Source organism: Theropithecus gelada, chromosome 5 (genome assembly GCF_003255815.1).
Source record: "Theropithecus gelada isolate Dixy chromosome 5, Tgel_1.0, whole genome shotgun sequence".
NCBI lineage: Eukaryota > Metazoa > Chordata > Mammalia > Primates > Cercopithecidae > Theropithecus > Theropithecus gelada.
Genome location: NC_037672.1, coordinates 95,781,967 through 95,800,649, shown reverse-complemented (window position 1 = coordinate 95,800,649; position 18,683 = coordinate 95,781,967). Strand labels below are relative to the sequence as shown.

At 34.0% G+C, this 18,683-nt stretch overlaps 1 protein-coding gene, 1 non-coding gene and 1 pseudogene across 7 annotated transcripts in view; 1 reads left to right on the top strand and 2 right to left on the bottom strand.

Moving 5' to 3' along the window:
- Nucleotides 1–18,683, bottom strand: part of RAP1GDS1 (Rap1 GTPase-GDP dissociation stimulator 1) — a 172,965-nt gene that overhangs the window by 86,638 nt on the left and 67,644 nt on the right. For all 6 annotated transcript variants that reach the window (XM_025385352.1, XM_025385354.1, XM_025385355.1 and 3 more), the window contains exons 3-4: nt 14,968–15,090; nt 6,982–7,107 (exon numbers count right to left, since the gene is read on the bottom strand). In XM_025385352.1, coding sequence (XP_025241137.1) covers nt 6,982–7,107; nt 14,968–15,090 — 249 coding nt within the window. The remainder of the gene's footprint in view (nt 1–6,981; nt 7,108–14,967; nt 15,091–18,683) is intronic.
- LOC112625662 lies at nt 4,245–4,397 on the bottom strand (annotated as a pseudogene).
- Nucleotides 8,156–8,229, top strand: TRNAT-GGU. Its single transcript has one exon. It is a non-coding gene; the product is annotated as a tRNA-Thr (tRNA).

The window sequence follows — 18,683 nt, the reverse complement described above, 5'->3', positions numbered from 1 at the left end:
CACATTATAATTCCGTTCTCTCTGCCGCAGTCACTATTTACCACACCACACTTGGCCTCCTATAACGGCTTCCTGAAATCTCTGCCTCACATCTCTGTCCATTCCAAAACTAGACTATATGATGCTACAAAACTGAAAATATCAATTTCTTCAAGTTACTTTCAGAGGCTCCTTCCTGTCCACATATAAAGTCAAAATAATTCCTTAGCCTACAGACATTTTAAGTGCACACTATACATTAATGGATGCACAATCAAGATCTCTACCATAGCACACCTGTATTACTATTTGGCTATTTTAAAAAATCATATCTTCATGATTCATATGTTCCACAGCCCCAATTCTGAACTTGCCCCCAAAACCACACACTTCCTACCATCATTCTGGTGCTGACTTTTATTAACAGATGAGCTTGACGTCTACCTTACTGGGAAGATAGAACTATACCCAGAAACACCTTTGAGTGCCCTCTTTACTAATTAAGGTTTTTTCAATACTTTCATTTATCTTCTTTTTTCTCTATGGCAGAAATGTCCTTTCTCATTTTAACACCAACTTGTTTACTTGAGTTCATAATTTCACTTTTTTGGTCTATATTATTTCCCTATCAGTTATTCCCCTTCTAAGAAATTTACTCTGCTGTTGTCCCTGGGTCCTAACCCCAAAAATATGAATTCCTACTCCCTAAAACTTATTTTAGGGCTGTTAGGTTTTTGTTGATTTTTTTTTCCATAAAAGTCCAATTTGGAGGGAGAAAAAATTACAGGGAATTCTGTCTTTCACATTAATTGCACAAACTCATTAAAATTATTGCTGTGAGCTACGCTTTAAATTTTTGTGTGTATGTGTATATATACCTGCTACCCCCACCTCCTACACCTCAGGTACTGCTGAAACAACAAGGTCATTTCCCATAGAGAAGAGAATATATATGCTTTCTGGATAGGTGAAGTTTTAAAACTTTTTATTTAGAAGTAATTAGAGGCTCACAAGAAGTTATTTAAAAAAAAAGAAAAAAAAAACACAAAAAGGTCTCATATATCTTTTATCCAGCTTCTTCCAATGGTAACACTGCATAACTCTACTAAGCAATAGCACAACCAGGACACTGACATTGGTACAATGTTGGACCTTATTCATATTTCATCAGTTTTTACATGCATTAGTGTATGTGTATGGCCATGCATGGTTCTAAGCAATTCTAACATATGTACAGATTTGTGTACCACAACTAAAGTGGTATTTTAAAATACTCACTTTCATGCTAGTCAGGTTTCCATCAAACTGATACTGGGCTCAAAAATCAAAGATAAACATGGTTTTTGATCTCAAGAAATACAACTTGATATATCACACAAGAGAGAGAAAAGGACAAAGTACAATGAATGGAAACCAGAATTGTATTCTGGTTTTAAAATGAACTAGGAAATATATTAAAGTCAAAACTTTTTCAAATTTTTAAACCGAATCGTTTAAGCAAGTTTAGCCACCAAAAAACAACACACTTGGGATATACTACCCAAATACAACAACCTTCTGTAATGTTCTCAGTATTATTTCCCAGATTCTGTTGAAGATTAGTACAAGAAACAATCACATGGAAAACATCTGGGCAACTTTTGTAGAACAGTCACTAGGGACACTGTAATGCCAGTAAATATCCTTACATATTGTAACTAGGTATGTGCACAGAATCATTTGGGGTATTAATGACACCCTGATAAGTCCCTCCTACTATTTTGTCTCAAAAGTTTTTTGATTAAAGAACTAAAATATTCCTTTCTATAATAAAATAAAAATTACAAGGTATATCAAGTTTTTTTTTTCCACATAAGCTGCCAAGAAGCTCAAGTGAAATCAGTGCTTACACACAGTTAAGCATATTATCCTTGCTTCCCACCAGATTTATCTTTGCCTCTCTTTATATGGCTTCTGGCTTTAATATCTTTACGTAAATATCTTTTCTATGTTGCTGTATGTATTACATTGAGTCACACACTTTTCATATAAACATATTTAATCCAAACAAATTTACTTTACTAATAAGGAAACTAAAATCAGAAAAATTAAATGACAACTTAGTGAATGGTAGAGCTGTAAATCACATTCATTTGCAATATCCACTTTCTAGGGGTTATATTAAAATTTTATACATTTATAATTATATTAATTTGTAAACGAATTCTTTTCTAAGTAATGCACTATTTGGTTAATTTCTTTAAAAAACAGCTACAGTTAATATTCTTATTTATTTTCATTCTGATAAAAAAATACATATAATGTGTGCTCTGTAATTGTCCTCAAGTTGTGTTCCTTTGTTCATTTTACTTTCTCTACCATTTAAAAAGTTCTTTAATGGCATATGCTTGTTTTTAGAGCTTACGACAGTGTTACAAAACAACACCTACTTCAATCTATATTTAGAATGTCTTTATAGTGGAATGCTTTCACGTGATAACAGTCATAACTACTATCTTTAAAAGTAGCAGTAACATATTGTTGTATATTCTTATATACATGATGTACTTAAATAATAAAACTCATAAAATACAACAGATTGATGAAAACTGAAGAATCTTATTTTTATGCTACTTATTGACTGATAATTCTATTTTATTCTAAAACTGAGTAACACAGAAAATAGAGTAAATACAAAGACTTACATGAGACTTTAATAACGTAACTAATATAACTCATCAAATAACCTAATTGATATCACTGAAATAAGCATTTATTTTAAATGATGGATATAAATAGTTACATTTTGAATATAACTGTTGCAAATATACTTTGATTACTTTGGCGATTTCAAAGTATGTCTGCATTATATTAATATATACTTTTCTGACCAACTTACATGATAAAATATTGTAGAATTATTGGTAACTATTTTTCAGCATTTGCAGTAAGAACTATGATTCCTTCTACACTATTTTTATATAAAGAATTTTTATATATAAAGCCTTTATATTAAAATAGTGTAGCACAAGAATCACCAATATACAAATGGATACATGCATATGTTTCAGCATCCTTCCCATATATACTTGATGTCAATGAATAAACAATATTTCACGTCATAAACACTGGCCCTGGCAAGCCTGATTACCACCTCATTTTAATATTTATTTACTCATCAGCGAGGAAGAATACAACTTTTTATCTCATGTATGCAAGCATATCATATAAGCTTAAGTGTGCATATCTTTCCAATAATAGTACCAGTTACATAGTAAGCATTCACTTTATTTCTATAAAGAGGTATATTTGTTTAATTTTAAAACATCTTTATTTGATTTGCACATTATTCTTCCTACGTGTATAAAAAGGCACAAATATTTAATTTCATGTAATCATTTTCTTCTGGCCTCTACTAATATCTTTCAACTAGTAGATCAAGTAACAATTATTTCCTTACCTCAAGCAGTAATATCCACAAACAGAATACTAGTCTCAAATCACCAATTTATCCCCAGGAATTATAAATACAGGATGGGAATTTAACAAAAAGCTTTTTAAAACTGTAAGGCCATTAAAGTATATCAGCAATTTAAAATGTGCACAGTTGCATAAACAAATCAATGAAATGAGGAATGCCACAAAGACAGCTATATAAGAACATAATCCTCTTTTTCACAACACCTTTGAAATGGAAGTGTAAACAGGCCAAAGGCATGCATTTCTGAAATATGATACTACTGCGCTTTAAAACCACATTCCCTGGTATATCCCATCAAACACACAATTTTGATTATTTCTTTCCAAATTGAAATACAACTTTCCTTTCTTGTCTGATCTGAAAGATGTCAAAATTCTCATAAAAAGAGTTATTTTGGCAAAGTTAAAGGGCAGAAGAATTTTAAAATATTGCTTGTATCAGAAGTCTGTTTGGATACTTCGAAAGAGAAATCCATAAATGAAGTGCCTTGCAGCTCTCTGGAAGAAAAAAGATCAAGCATTTTAAATGAAAAACGTTCCCAGCCAGTGATTCTTTCATCTCTATATGCAAGAGGGAGACTGGGATTCCAAAAGTTCATCAGCAACAAAACTTTACTCCGTCCCATTTAGCAGTATGCCAGTTTGTTACCTCAAGTTAGGATTACATAAGGCCGTTCTCTTTCATTAGGAAAAGTTCCTAAAATGGGCACTGTCAAGGCTGGTAAAATTGAAATCTGACCTAGTTTTTCTCCAAAGATTTCCACGGATTTTATGGTAATTCTTTCTACAGTTGGAGCTCACTTCCTTTCAAATACACTATGCTAACTGAAATATGCTAGCAAATGCTTTACTTTTCATGTGTCAAAGTAAAAATCTATAGAACATGTATGAATTTGTCAAATTTTTATCTCCAATAGTGAATTCTACACTTGATCTTAGCCAAAAGGCCAAGAAGTGATCTAACAGTGAATTATTTATACCACTTTCTATTTACATCAACTTTACTATCTACTGTAAGCCTACGATCATACTGAATAAACCTACGTTAAAAAAGTTATTCATCTGGAGTACATTAACAAAACGGAAATCGACTGATTAGCCCCATAGGTAAGTTTGATAAAACACAAATATATGAACTCTTTAAAACATACTTTATTTGAAAGAAAAAGATTATTTGTATTGATCACAGGGCTATCATGTAGTTTTCTATACTCCTTTTAAAAATGAAGCATTACATTCCCGAGAGTGAAGAAGGTTGATGAATTAAAATAAAAGCCACTAAAAACTTGTTTAAAAAGGAAAACTATCCAGTTGTCACAAAATAAATTGAGAAATGCATTTCAAGTAAATTCCCCAATCAACCACATACCATCACATTTACAGGGTTTTATATTATTCTTGTAATTCAAGCATAAAACTGTAATTGTCCTGCAATCATTCTAGAGAAATCACTAAGAAGTTCACAGGATTTAATTTTGAATAAAAGGGTAAGAAAGCATGCAGTCTATGGAAATTATATGCATATGAAAGCATAGCACAATACATTTTCATCACCTGATTTATTGTAAGTAATAAATCACTTCTTACATTCACTTTTAAGACTTCAAACTTCATTTCCTGAACTAAAGTTTAAAAGTATAAAAATATGGCCTGTATTTACTATGCTTAATTAATCATTTAGCTATGACTTCCATTGAACTAAATGAAGATAAGTTGGTCATAAATATTTATAATAAGAAAAAAATTAACTTCATAACTTAAAGGATATCCATAGAACTTTATATTGTATATCCCATAAGATAAAGTAAATAGATATAATAAATACTATAATAATGGACTTCAGTTTCATCAAAAGAATAATCTTAACTAGACATTTATTACCCTAACTTCAAGGTTCTTTAGAATACACAGGAAATAAAATTACTCTATGCCCATTAAAAACCAAAGCAATATGAAACAAAATATCACTGTGTGTATTTCTCCTATTTTATTAATAGGAAAAACTCCAGGACAAAAGTTCTCAAAACAGGTAATATTCTCTATGTTCAAACAATGTATAATTCAAGAATAACTAAAATGAACAAGGTTTAAAGAATACTTTTGGTACCCTTAAATTCTAGTAACAAACACAGAAAAGTAACAATAAAAACAGTAATAATCAATACTCTCCAAGTACATGTAACTAACCTTTGACTACTACTCAGCTGAGGTCTAATATATACTGCTAACATTAATCATATAAATATACAATAAATGATTCAATCTTGAAAGTTGATATTATAAACTATGGTGCTTAATAAAAATCCTAAATAAGAAAACACAAAATTGTAAACATAAAGCAATAGAATTTTGTAAATAAAGCTAATACCCTATGATAAAAAGAACTGGAATGAAGGAGCAGATAGGCAGATTTGCAGGCTATATTGGGGACTGAAAACTGAAGTTAAAATTCATATTAAGACATCTATGTCCTCAGATTAATTACTGATATTTCAATACTTATGGCTATTGTAACTCCTATTTCAGAAAAAGAAAAGGAGAATAAATGAGGCTAGCTTTACCACTACTGCTATATATAAGTTATAACTGTAGTTTCCATCTTTTTCCCTACTTCTTTCTTATATCATAAATGAATATATTTATGTCCTTTCTTTCTGGCTCATATGCATAAATCACTTTTTGAAGGACTGCCTATTATAAAAGCGCCAAATCTTGTGTGTTTATAACAAAATAAAACTCATTTGAGTTAAACACTCAATGGGAAAAATAAGCATTAAAAGTTATCCTTGTTATAGAAATAAAACTAAATTCCTAGGAGGCTTTACAGGTGAATGATAAAATATGTGTTTTGGCTCAGCAAATAGAACTCTAAGGAAAATCAGAATAAGCCTAGTTAAGCTAAATATACTTAAAATATTTTTCTGTATTTTGTTTACATGTAGAAAGGGGAAGTAGAAATTGTAACGCTGTTACAATATACCCATACCCCAGTTCTTGCTTTCTTTTTGCCTAGTAGAACAGTATATTATAGAAGGTGGTGAGGATGACAATGATATGACAAATAGGAATGGAGTCAATGCGAATGCAATGGGCCAATCTAGCTTTTGAGAAGAGAATGGTTTTTATGATTGGTTTTACTGAATTGCAAGTAATTAAAAATGTATTTGGACAGACGTAGAAACTTTAAAAAATTGTGTCCATAAGCATTCCCATTCAGAGATAACACTTCAATGAAACCTAATTGAGAAGATGCACATATGTATTTTGTCTAAACTTAAAGCCCCAATTTCTTAGAAACTGACTTAATTTCCTCTGAAAATATCATTTGTGATAATAGAGGAAAACATTTTATTTCCTGTGATTTCTTAGATAAGAATACAATGACTCGAATCTCCACAAATTCTGCTAAATAAGCAGTGCTAAATCACGCTGGCCCATGTTAGTGTTTTAGCCTAGAAAAGTCACTGCTAACACCAAAGCAGATTAGTCTGAATATCATAATTCTTAAAAATGTATGTGTATTATTGAGATGTCAACACTTACGGCTATCGTAACATATGTTTCCTAGAGCCCTGCCCGTTTGAAGCAGCACTTCCTGGTCTTTGCTATTTAGCAGCTGCACCAGTGGTGAAATCAATCCAGCATCCACACATGGAATTCGCATAAACTCTGAAAATAAGAGACATATTAATTAAAAATCTAACAATTCACAATTTACATAAATCACCTCCCCTAATAAAATAAATACCTACTTTTAATATGTAGTATTTAAAAGTCACCTTGAAAAGGTGGCTGAATATTTGAAGAGTACATTTCTGTTCAAAAGTACCCTGTTACAGCCCTACTAAATGCTTCATAAAATACACAAAACTGACTGGGGTCATATTTTTGTTTGCTGACAGTCTCTGCCATAAACCAAAGGGATTTTTAATTAACTTATGTCACAGCTAATTTATCACTATCTTCTCGTAATAACTGGATGTGCTTTGGAAGCATTATGTGTGATGATGGAAACAATGGCAATGTATTTCTATGAGCCTGATAATTAAAGTACTAGAGTTATAAGCTAAGCCATCATAATGTCTAATTTTTCACTGTTTTCTAAAAAAGCCTATATATATATATAGGCTATATGCATATAAATATATATGTTTATATATTTGTTTATATATGTAATATACGTTATTAAATACATATAAACATATATTTTTATATATATAGCCTATATATATATTAAAAAAGGTTTCAGTAAACCGTTAAAAAATAATATGTCCTTTTTGATTGGTAAGATATGGTGGAATCATCCTCTTCTTATCCTCACTCCCGTCCTTTATTAAAATCCATTTTATGGCTCATTCATATCTGCTGCTATACCCACACATTTACAGGTCTAAAGAATCAAATGTTAAGATTTCTTAAATTTCAAATTCATTTTTTCCTTATCTTTATGGCATGCCATTCTCTTATGTATTAACTCCCCATGATACCACCACAGTCATGATTAGAAAAACTTTTTTTTTTTTTTACAGTGTCTCATGATGGACTACTACAAAACATAAGGAAATATGAAACTGGTGAAATTTCTCCAATAACCAATAACTGAATTACCTTTTTGGACATCACAACTCACCATAAGGATGTTCTGGTTAATAAAGTTAGTTAACAAAGAACTAATTTATCCATCTATAACTTGTCCTACTAGAAAAATCAGTCAGGAGGTCGGTTAGCTCAGTTGGTAAGAGCGTGGTGCTGGTAACGCCAAGGTCGCGGGCTCGATTCCTGCACCGGCGATAGTCTTGGCCGGGCGCGGTGGCTCAAGCCTGTAATCCCAGCACTTTGGGAGGCCGAGGCGGGTGGATCACAAGGTCAGGAGATCGAGACTATCCTGGCTAACATGGTGAAACCCCGTCTATACTAAAAATACAAAAACCTAGCCGGGCGCGGTAGCGGGCGCCTGTAGTCCCAGCTACTCGGGAGGCTGAGGCGGGAGAATGGCGTGAACCCGGGGGGCGGAGCTTGCAGTGAGCCGAGATCGCGCCACTGCACTCCAGCCTGGGAGACACAGTGAGACTCCGTCTCAAAAAAAAAAAAAAAAGAAAAATCACTACCTTTTCCCTCTATCAAGGTGGTCTACCCCTTACTTTGTTCCACAGGTACCCTCACAAGCAATCCTCCCTCTCTTTCCCTTCATTTTCAAATTCTTAGAGCATACCATATAGGATATTCTATCAGCTGTCACCTCTGAGACAACTTCTTTTCCGCCTAAAATAGCTGTAAATCACAGAGGTATTCCTCTCTCCCTAAATAAAGGATTTAATTCCTATCATCTCCTTCTTTCTTACTCTATCACTGAAAAATCCCCTGTCATGTAAACTTCTGATTGAGATTATTTCCTATCTCAACAACTAAGCTTTGAGTTTATCACTGATGTTATCAAACTCAATAGTATTAAGTATCCTACTACTCATGCTAAGAAAATGAATTATCCTATACATGTTCATGAATTCAATGACCATCTATAGAAGAGGACACACCAATCTTCTTATCGACCTCTTTAGTTAATTGTTACTTGACACCCTTCATAGATTTCAAATCTTTTTTTCCTTGAGACAAGGCCTTACCCTATCACTCAGGCTGGAATGCAATGGCATGATAATGGCTCACTGTAGCCTCGAACTCCTGAGCTTAAGGGATCCTCCCTGACCTCAGCCTCCTGAGTAGCTGGAACTACAGGCGTGTACCACCAGGCCTAGATAATTTTATTTATTTATTTATTTTTGAGACGGAGCTTTGCTCTGTCATCCAGGCTAGAGTACAATGGCGCAGTCTTGGCTCACTGAAACCTCTGTCTCCCGGTTCAAACGATTCTCCTGCCTCAGCCTCCCGAGTAGTTGGGACTATAGGCTAGTGTCACTACACCCAGCTAATTTTTGTATTTTTAGTAGAGATGGGGTTTCACCATGTTGGCCAGGCTGGTCTTGAACTCTTGACCTCGTGATCCACCTGCCTCAGTCTCCGAAAGTGTTGGGATTACAGGCATGAGCCACCATGTCCAGCCAATTTTTAATTTTTTTATAGACAGAGTTTCACTATGCTGCCCTGGCTGGTGTCGAACTTCTAGTCTCAAGTGATCCTTCCGTTGTGGCCTCTCAAAGTGCTAGGATTATAGGTGAGAACCACCAGGCCTGGTCTAGATTTAAAGACAGATGTTCATTATCCTTTTCACTGAAGTATGCCTGGTTCCCAACAGTAAGGCGATTTCATTGATTACTAAAACAAGAAATTTAGGAATGGTCTGATTTGCACTCATTCATAAATAAAACTTGTTTATCTTATTATTTTACTTGTTTTGTTACTGCTATTCTTCAGGCAATGGCAACATTGATGAATTGCTGTGTTTCTTTTATGTTTTGCCTATATGATACCAATCTTTCAAAATTTTGACTCTACAATCAATAGCTTCAAGTATTCTTGGAATAGTAGAGGGTAAATAATTACAGAAAAATTATGGAATCAAACTCTTTGGAACCATTTTTTACTCAAAAACATATAAAGATAAAACAAAGCTAATATATTCCTCAGCTTTTAGTCACTGTCAGTCTCTGGATAAAGTAAAAAAGAATTTCTTCTAAAAATCTTTTGTTTTTCAGCTAATTTACTTTTTTAACCAAAGAGTGGTAGCCCTCGCTATCTAATTTTAAAGACATAAAATTATCACGCTTCAGGCAGATATATTAAAAAAAAAATGCCAGGGATGTGTAAGAATATGTTTAAAATGTTATACATACTACATTAGAGAAGCTTCAGAATGGCTGACAGTCATCTTTCTTCAAAGGGGTTCCTACTACCTATACCTCTGCGTTTCACATCAGCTACCTTTCACAGCTGGCTGGATTCTGACTCAATAGCCTAAAAAATGGTCTACTTTGAAAGATTTCCTAAAGAACAATGGCAATGAACTTAAAAAGAAACAGGCAAAAAATCAGATTCTCTCTAGGTAATCTGAACTCAGAGAACTGAACATTTTGGTTCGGGGAGGGGGCAGTACTGCAAGGGAAAGAGGCTGAAACCAAGATACATGCAGAATGACAGCGAATAGATATCAAAGTTAGTGGATGCCATTATGCTGCAGAAAGCAGGAGCCATTAAGTATTTCTGCATATTTGTATTTGCCTACACAACACAGAATTCATTTTTTTTTTCTTTGCAAAACATGTGTAGGTTAATGTAGAAATTCAATGCAGAGGTTTTAAGGAAATAGGTACTGCTCTATTTCAATATCAATAAAAATAAAAAGTTGATTTCCACCTAAGACCAATGTTGTTCCCTTTGACTGTAGTAATATATTCATTAAATAATTATTGATTATTTCTATTCTTTTCTAAATCTAGAGTGTTAACATTTTACTTTCTTGCTTTTACTTTCTCAAACCTACTTGAATTACACATTTATTCAGCAGCATCATAAAGTACAGGCTGTGATGAAAACCACAAAATAAAATTATCTTCTTTTATATACACTGAGATTTATATCCCCCTCACATCTCCTCAAATATTAAAAAATCTAATGTCTACTTTCTCCACTTTCAGCTACCTGAAGAAACTATTTTATTAAAACTCTTTTAAACCAAAATTTTCAAGCCAAATAAAAACACTGAGTAGTAGAGTCCACCTCAGTGTTTATTAGACTAAATCATTATATTCACGTTTGAATTTTCTCTAATAACCTCCCTGTGTTAACGCTTAGCTTTTTATATTTTTATTCTGAAAAACAAGGAAAACCATGAGGCATGAATACAAAGAATGAGTCACTTTTATATGTGGGTTGTCAAACTGACATTTATATTTTTCATTCACACTTTGTACTGCCCTTGTTTTTAAAGAAGTACTGGCCGGGCACAGTGGCTCATGCCTGTAATCCCAGCACTTCGGGAGGCTGAGGGGGGCAGATCACGAGGTCAGGAGTTCGAGACTAGCATGGTCAACATGGTGAAATCCCATCTCTACTAAAGATACAAAAAATTAGCCAGGCGTGGTGGCGGTCGCCTGTAATTCCACCTACTTGGGGGACTGAGGCAGGAGAATCACTTGAACCCAGGAGGCAGAGCTTGCAGTGAGCCGAGATCGCGCCATTGCACTCCAGCCTGGGCAACAGAGTGAGACTCTGTCTCAAAAAAAAAAAGAAAAAGAAAAAAAACGTACTGATAATAATTCTTACAAAATGACGGAGGTTAAGCTTCCAACACTGAGGTCTGAAGGTATACTTTCAACTACTTGACAACACAGTGCATTCTTCTGGAGTCTCAACTTTATTCAATGATTTTTCTAGGGCACACATGCATTTCATACTAAAATAAACACGTACATGTACCTGTTATGGAATAGAGGGCAAAATTAAAATCAATAAAATAGAACAGGAGACTTCTGTATTTCTGGTTAGTGCTCTTCCCAGGTCCTCTTGGGTGTAAACTTTCACTCTTTTGTTGTTAAGAGCACTCAGGTGGAAGTTTTGATAAACACTTTGCAATATGATAAAGTACACAGAAGAACAAAAAAGCATAATGTTAATCGAAACTCCTGATTCTGTACTGCTTTAGACTGAAACTTGGTTCTCAAGCTTTATACTCATCAGTATCACCTAGAGGACTTGTTAAAACAGATGGTTGGGCCCACTCCTGAGTCCCTGATTCAGTAAGTCTGGGTGAATGGATCCAAGAATTTGCATCTAACAAGTCCCTGGATGAGTCTGTTGCTGCTACAGGTCAAAGGCAGGGAACTGCTATAGAAGAACAGACAAACAGCAGTTCAACTTTTGCTGGTTTTTACACATTTTCACACCAGTTACCAGCCCAGTCTTTCATGTTACATGCTGCTACCCCTGTACTCAGACCACCTCTACACATTCCACTGCCATCATAAAATTTCATTTACTGAAAAGAAATGAAAGGAGAGAAACAAACTAGTGAATAAAATCCAACTATTATCACTTAAGTGTGACGACAGTCAAGATATTTAGCCTCTATGTTTTCTCATGTGTATAAAATAACCCTATCTCATAGGGGATTGAAATAATGTAGACAACACTTAAATTATGTGAGCACAAAATCATAGCTAGCATTAGGAAGTATTACTATTATTATTAAATACTTTTGAGAGTCCAATTCTGAAATATTCACAGATATGTCATATCTTATTTGTCCTTTGCCTCCTATCAGTCTTAAGTCTATCATATAAAGGAATAATACATTTAAAAGGTCTAAAAAATCTTTTACTATAATTTATGGTCAAAGCTACCCTCCCACATTAAACTCGCCCATGGAACTTCTTACAAATCCTCTAAATTTTGAATGTCAGCAAAAAGGTGTGTTAATTTTTAAAGATTCTTTTTCTAGGTACAAAAACCTATTTGGGGTTTACGTGAATCGAAGAAGTATATGCTAATATTTCTCCTCTGTGCACAGTAAAGATGAACAAATTACCTTCCAACCTCATATTCTCTGGTTCATACAATCTTTTTCATCGTCAATTTCTACCAAGAAATACATGCCCAATCAGTATACTATGTTGTGCCAGGTTGCACTTCTGAAGTTATGTATTTCTTTTGAAAAGAACACTCAATGGCCAGACTCAGTGGCTTATGCCCGTAATCCCAGCACTTTGTGAGGCCAAGGTGGGAGGACCCCTTGAATCTAGGAGTTCAAGACAAGCCTGGGCAACATAGGGAGACCCTGTTTTTACAAAAAATAATAATAATTTTAAAATTAGCCAGGCATGGTGGCACATGCCTATGGTCCAGCTGCTCAGGAGGCTGAGGTGGGAGGATTGCTTGACCCCAGGAGGTCAAGTCTGCAATCAACCGTGATTCTGCCACTACACTTCAGCCTGGGTGACACAGTAAGACCCTGTCTCAAAAACAAACAAACAAACAACAACAAAAAAAACCACTCAACAAGATTCTGGTCCACTTTCTCAGCCAATCACTTAAAAAAGTAATTGGCTGTGGTCATGGAGTAATAAACATACCAATGTATCGTATTTATTTTAACCAGTGGAGGTTAGTGATATGCCCTTTATCAGCCTCTGATTAAAAGCATAAACATTAAAAATTCTATTATGTCTTTAGAACATAGCTATCATCTACTAGAGTATTACTACAAGAAACTCTTCAAAGCAGAGTTGTCATGAAATTGTGACAGAGCATTATGAGGAATTTTATTAAGTAAGACAATAGAGGAATGGCAATCCATTTCACAAAATCTGTTATCCAAAATTTCTGATTTTACACTACAAGAATGCTTAAGAAAAAGGATTTTAAGATAAAAATTGTGGAGTCTCTACCTTGATTTCTGGACCTCTATACTGTGACTCTAACAAAGTTAAAAATAAAAGACTTGTTCTTAAAAACCAAGATGCTTGTATCTAAGAAAATTCAGATAAGGGTTGGTCCAGGTTAACAAGCAATGTCTGGAAAGAATTCATTTTCAAACTAGATCTGCTTCTTAGATGTGACATATAAGAGTGATAAGTGGCCAATTTTCTAACAACCACCAAAAAATGATATACCAATATGGAATCTAACTTGAAATGCATTTTCAGAACCTCTACACAAATGACAGTTTCATACAATTTTCTTTTTGGCAACACACCTAAAAATACATTGTTTAACCAGCCCAAACCAACATATACTGACTGATACTTTACAAAGTCACCTGCCATGATGAAGCCAGAATTTTTAAATTCCTTCCCTTTAAAGAATAATATATGAATCATATTACAATAAAAGGCTAAAAAATAATGTAAAACTGACAAATTGAGGCACACTAAAGGTATTATATATAGTATGGCCTTCTCTTATGCTTAAAAATTGTTTTAGGAATTCAGTGTTTTTCTTAAACTGACTGAACTAAAACCACTTGCAAATATTTATGCTATAATTCACCCAAAGAATCTCTCAGTGTATAAATAGTACACAATGGGATGGATTAAGTATTCTATAATCTAAACTTTGTTGTCATTGTTTTTCCAAAGTATTCTTACACGGAAACTTAAGAAATATATGTTTTCCACAAAGGTAAGTGTAGAAAATAGAACATATATTCCAACTATACTGTTGAAGTGCCAATGTCGGAACAATAGGCAAAACTAAAAAAGAACGGTGAGTTTATGTGGGTGTAACACAAACAAACATAAATATTTAAAAATATATTATCTCTTATGCCAATAAAGATGAATGACTCGGTGGCAAGTTCAAGAATCTTATACCAAAAGTAATAAGTAACACAGGTACAGCTGAGGGCAGCAGAGCTTTCCCATAATTCTACTGAGAAGGAATGGGTTATCAAATGAGACATGTATGAATGACTGTAACTATAGCCATTTAAAACAATTACATGAAGAGTCAAACAAAAGATAGATAGAAATAAAAAAATCTAATCTACAAAATTAAAACATAAATTAATAAAGCATACTGACAAGTAAGATGTAAAACTGAAGATGTTCCCAGCAGAAAAGTTCTTGAGGTAAACCTCACCATTTTTGGCTACTTCTGCTATGATGTTAGCTACTTTGGCTTTGCAGGAAGACTGTGGAGTCAACAGACTTGCAAACAGCTGAAGTATTCCACTTGCCTGGATTTTTTCACTTGTTTCCGTATCTAAAAGAGATACACACAAAGAGCTTCAATGAAAATCTTTAATGGTAAGACTGACAACCGTTATCTACAATAAATTATTCGAGAATTTTTCCCACCCATAATATAAATTAGTTTCAGTATACATTCAAATATATGTGTTTATATAAAATTACCTTCTGCTCCACAAGCTGCTTTTACCTTGAGTTTTAATCTGCACAAAACACCTGATAATATATTTTATTTACAGCCAGACTATAAAGTTCTCTCTGAATATATCATTTGTGTACCAAACTTCCTCTCAGTGTTAGTTCTAACCCTGTCTATTCAGAATATAAATGCTTTTTTTCTATATCTCTTCTGAATTCTAAGAGCTATCACTTTATATAAGCTCTATGGTTCTCTACAATGCCATAGGCAACTTTTAAAAATGTATATTATATAGGCAAAAAAACTCACCTCCTATCATTTTATATGGAATGAAAAGTGATAGTCAAGGGATTACATGGTTCCTATGACTACTATGTTTTTCATACAACTCATTCACATCACCATTAATGAAGAAGGGAAATAGCACATTGCAACAACCCATAGTATTCTGAATTCTATTTGGTGACACAGAAATTCAAAATGCCCTACTTCTTTCCTTTCCTTCTTTTTAAAATACAAATAACGGGCCTAAAAAGAAGCTACTTCATGTATGTTAAAAAGAATGACCTATTAAAATATAAGATAAAAATAAAGAAAAGCTCAAAGAAATAAAATGATTACTTGTGAACAATGAAGAGAAATGGCATGTGTTTAAAGCTAGAGGGTTATAAGGCTCATTAAAACATTCAATTGAAATTTGTTTCTATATGTAGCTCCTCTATGTCCTTTAGGTCCTTGGATATACATACAAGTAATAGAGAACCCTAAAAATTTCTTGTTAACTAAATGGTAGCTGATGTGATCAGTAAAGAGTAGGAAAATCATTTTTTATAATTTGAGAAAGTCCACAAAAAAGTAAGTAGCATATTTCTTTATAATAAGTGCTGATTGTTTAATACAGTTTTTCAAACTGTGGGTCCCAATCCATTAGTGAGCACTAAAATCTACTTGGGGAATGAAGACTAAAACTGGTTAAAAAGAGAGAAAGAATTAACAACATCTACAACAACAAAAAAGAGAAAAAAAATTGCACATGGTAAGGTCAAACACTACTACTGAAATTTTGGTATGAATTATGTATATGCATATGCATATGTAAGTATATACGTACTGTATGTAAAATGTATTTCTAATTATGGGTTTGAGGAAAGCGAAAAACCATTGTTCCATGTATCCCTTGACTACCAGGATTTGGAGTTAAGGAATGATAACACTCCAGTTTATGCTTTTATTTTATTGGACTAAAAAATACGTTTTTATGGTATCACTTGAAAATGTGACACCTATTTTTTTTTTTAAGCAAAAAGCCATAAAGAGGTAAACTTAATTTGCCATGTTACAATCTTTTCTTTTCTGACCATTGCTACCAGAAGATATATAACCTTAGAACATTGGGTCATACTGCCCCAGGGGTCTAGCCCCACCATCTGCTGGTACTGGGATGACAGCAAGTGTCTGGCATAAGGCATGAATCATGATTAGATATGAAGCCGAGGCATTTGTTGTGTGTGGAGGCGAGCAGTTAACTGCAAATCACCCATGGATGTCTCATTTAACTATAACTAAAAGAGTGGCTTAATATCAGAGTAGAATGTCAGGGGCAAGGGGAAAACCAAACAAAACAATGCTAACTCTTGCACTCCAATGACACTTTCCACAGATTAAATCCAGGGAACTGGGAGAATAGCTGTACTAAACAGGAATCCAGAATTTGAAAATAGTATTTTCACTGCTATTACCAAAGAAATAAAAGGGAAAAATATTACCTGTTTTTTCATATAAATCTGATTTACAATTTAGAAAAATCTAACAGGGATTATTTTTACCTGCTAGCATATAGATTTCTATATAGGTTTAGAATGTAAATGTCTGGGAACTACCATTTTTCTTTGACATAAAAAAGTAAAGAACAAATTTGTACTTTATCACAAAAACACCACTGTCCAATAATTAATTACAAAGTGTATTCTTTTTTATTTTTTAAGCTTTTATTTTAGGTTTAGGGTACATGGGTAGGTTTGTTACATGAGTAAATTGCGTGTCACGGGGGTTTGGTGTAAAGATTATTTAGTCACTCAGGTAATAAGCATAGTACCCGATAGGAAGTTTTTCAATACTCATCTTCTACCCTCCCTCCTCAAGTAGGTCCCAATGTCTGCTGTTCCCTTCATTGTGTCCATATATCCTCAATGTTTAGTTCCCACTTCATATATATATACACACACATATATATGTGTATATATATATTTTTTTCTTTGATGAGACAGAGTCTTGCTCTTTCAACTAGGCTAGAGTGAAGTGGTGTAATCTCAGCTCACCGCAACCTCTGCCTCTGGGGGCTCAAGTGATTCTCATGCCTCAGGCTCCCAAGCAGCTGAGATTACAGGTGTGCACCCCAACACCCAGCTAATTTTTGTATTTTTTAGTAGAGATGGGGTTTTGCTATGTTGGCCAGGCTGGTCTTGAACTCCCAGCCTCAAGTGATCTACCTTAAGTGGTTCCCCAAGTGCTAGGATTACAGGCGTGAGCCACCATGCCTGACAGCTCCCACTTAAACGAGAATGTGTGGTCTTTGGTTTTTTGTTCCTGCGTTAGTTTGCCTACGATAATGACCTACAGCTCCATCCATGTTGCTGCAAAGGACATAATCTCATTCATTTTTATGACTGTGTAGTATTCCATGGTGTGTATGTACCACATTTTCTTTATCCAGTATATCGTTGATGGGTATTTAAGTTGATTCAATGTCTTTGTTACTGTGAATAGTACTGCGATGTGTGTGTGTCTTTATGGTAGAATGATTTCTATTTCTTTGGGTACATGCCCAATAATATAACTGCTGGGTAGAATGGTAGTTCTGTTTTAAGTTCTTTGTAAAATTGCCAAACTAATTTCCACAATGGCTGAACTATTTACCTTCCCACCAGCTGTGTAAAAGCATTCTCTTTTCTCTGCAACCTCACCACCCGTTATTTTTTGACTTTTTAATAGCTGTTCCAACTTGCATAAACTACAAAGTTTTAACTTCATTTCATATATACTTTTTGCACTGGCATTACACTGTATTTCAAAATGTACACTGACCTGTGAACTAAGGATGTTCTCAGGTTATCTGTGAAAACCCTTGAAACAATTTTGAAATGGCACTAAGGAGTAGTCAGAGGTTGATGTTTACATGTCCAAATGAATGCCTACTTGTTAAAAACAAAACAAAACAAAACAAACAAACAAAAAAACAAGATAAAAAACCATGCACTGTGACCAGGACTCTTCATTATCTGTAGCCAGACTACTATTGACATTTTAACCACACTCCTTTTAAATGTTTGCAGGAATCAATTCAACATCTTTCTCCTCCTTCGCATCTAGGTGCAGTCATAAAAACGTTTGAGAATGCCTACAAATTCTAGGCAGCTGGCAGTTTTTGAATTTTGAAGGACCCATATATGACCGGCAATTGCTACTTT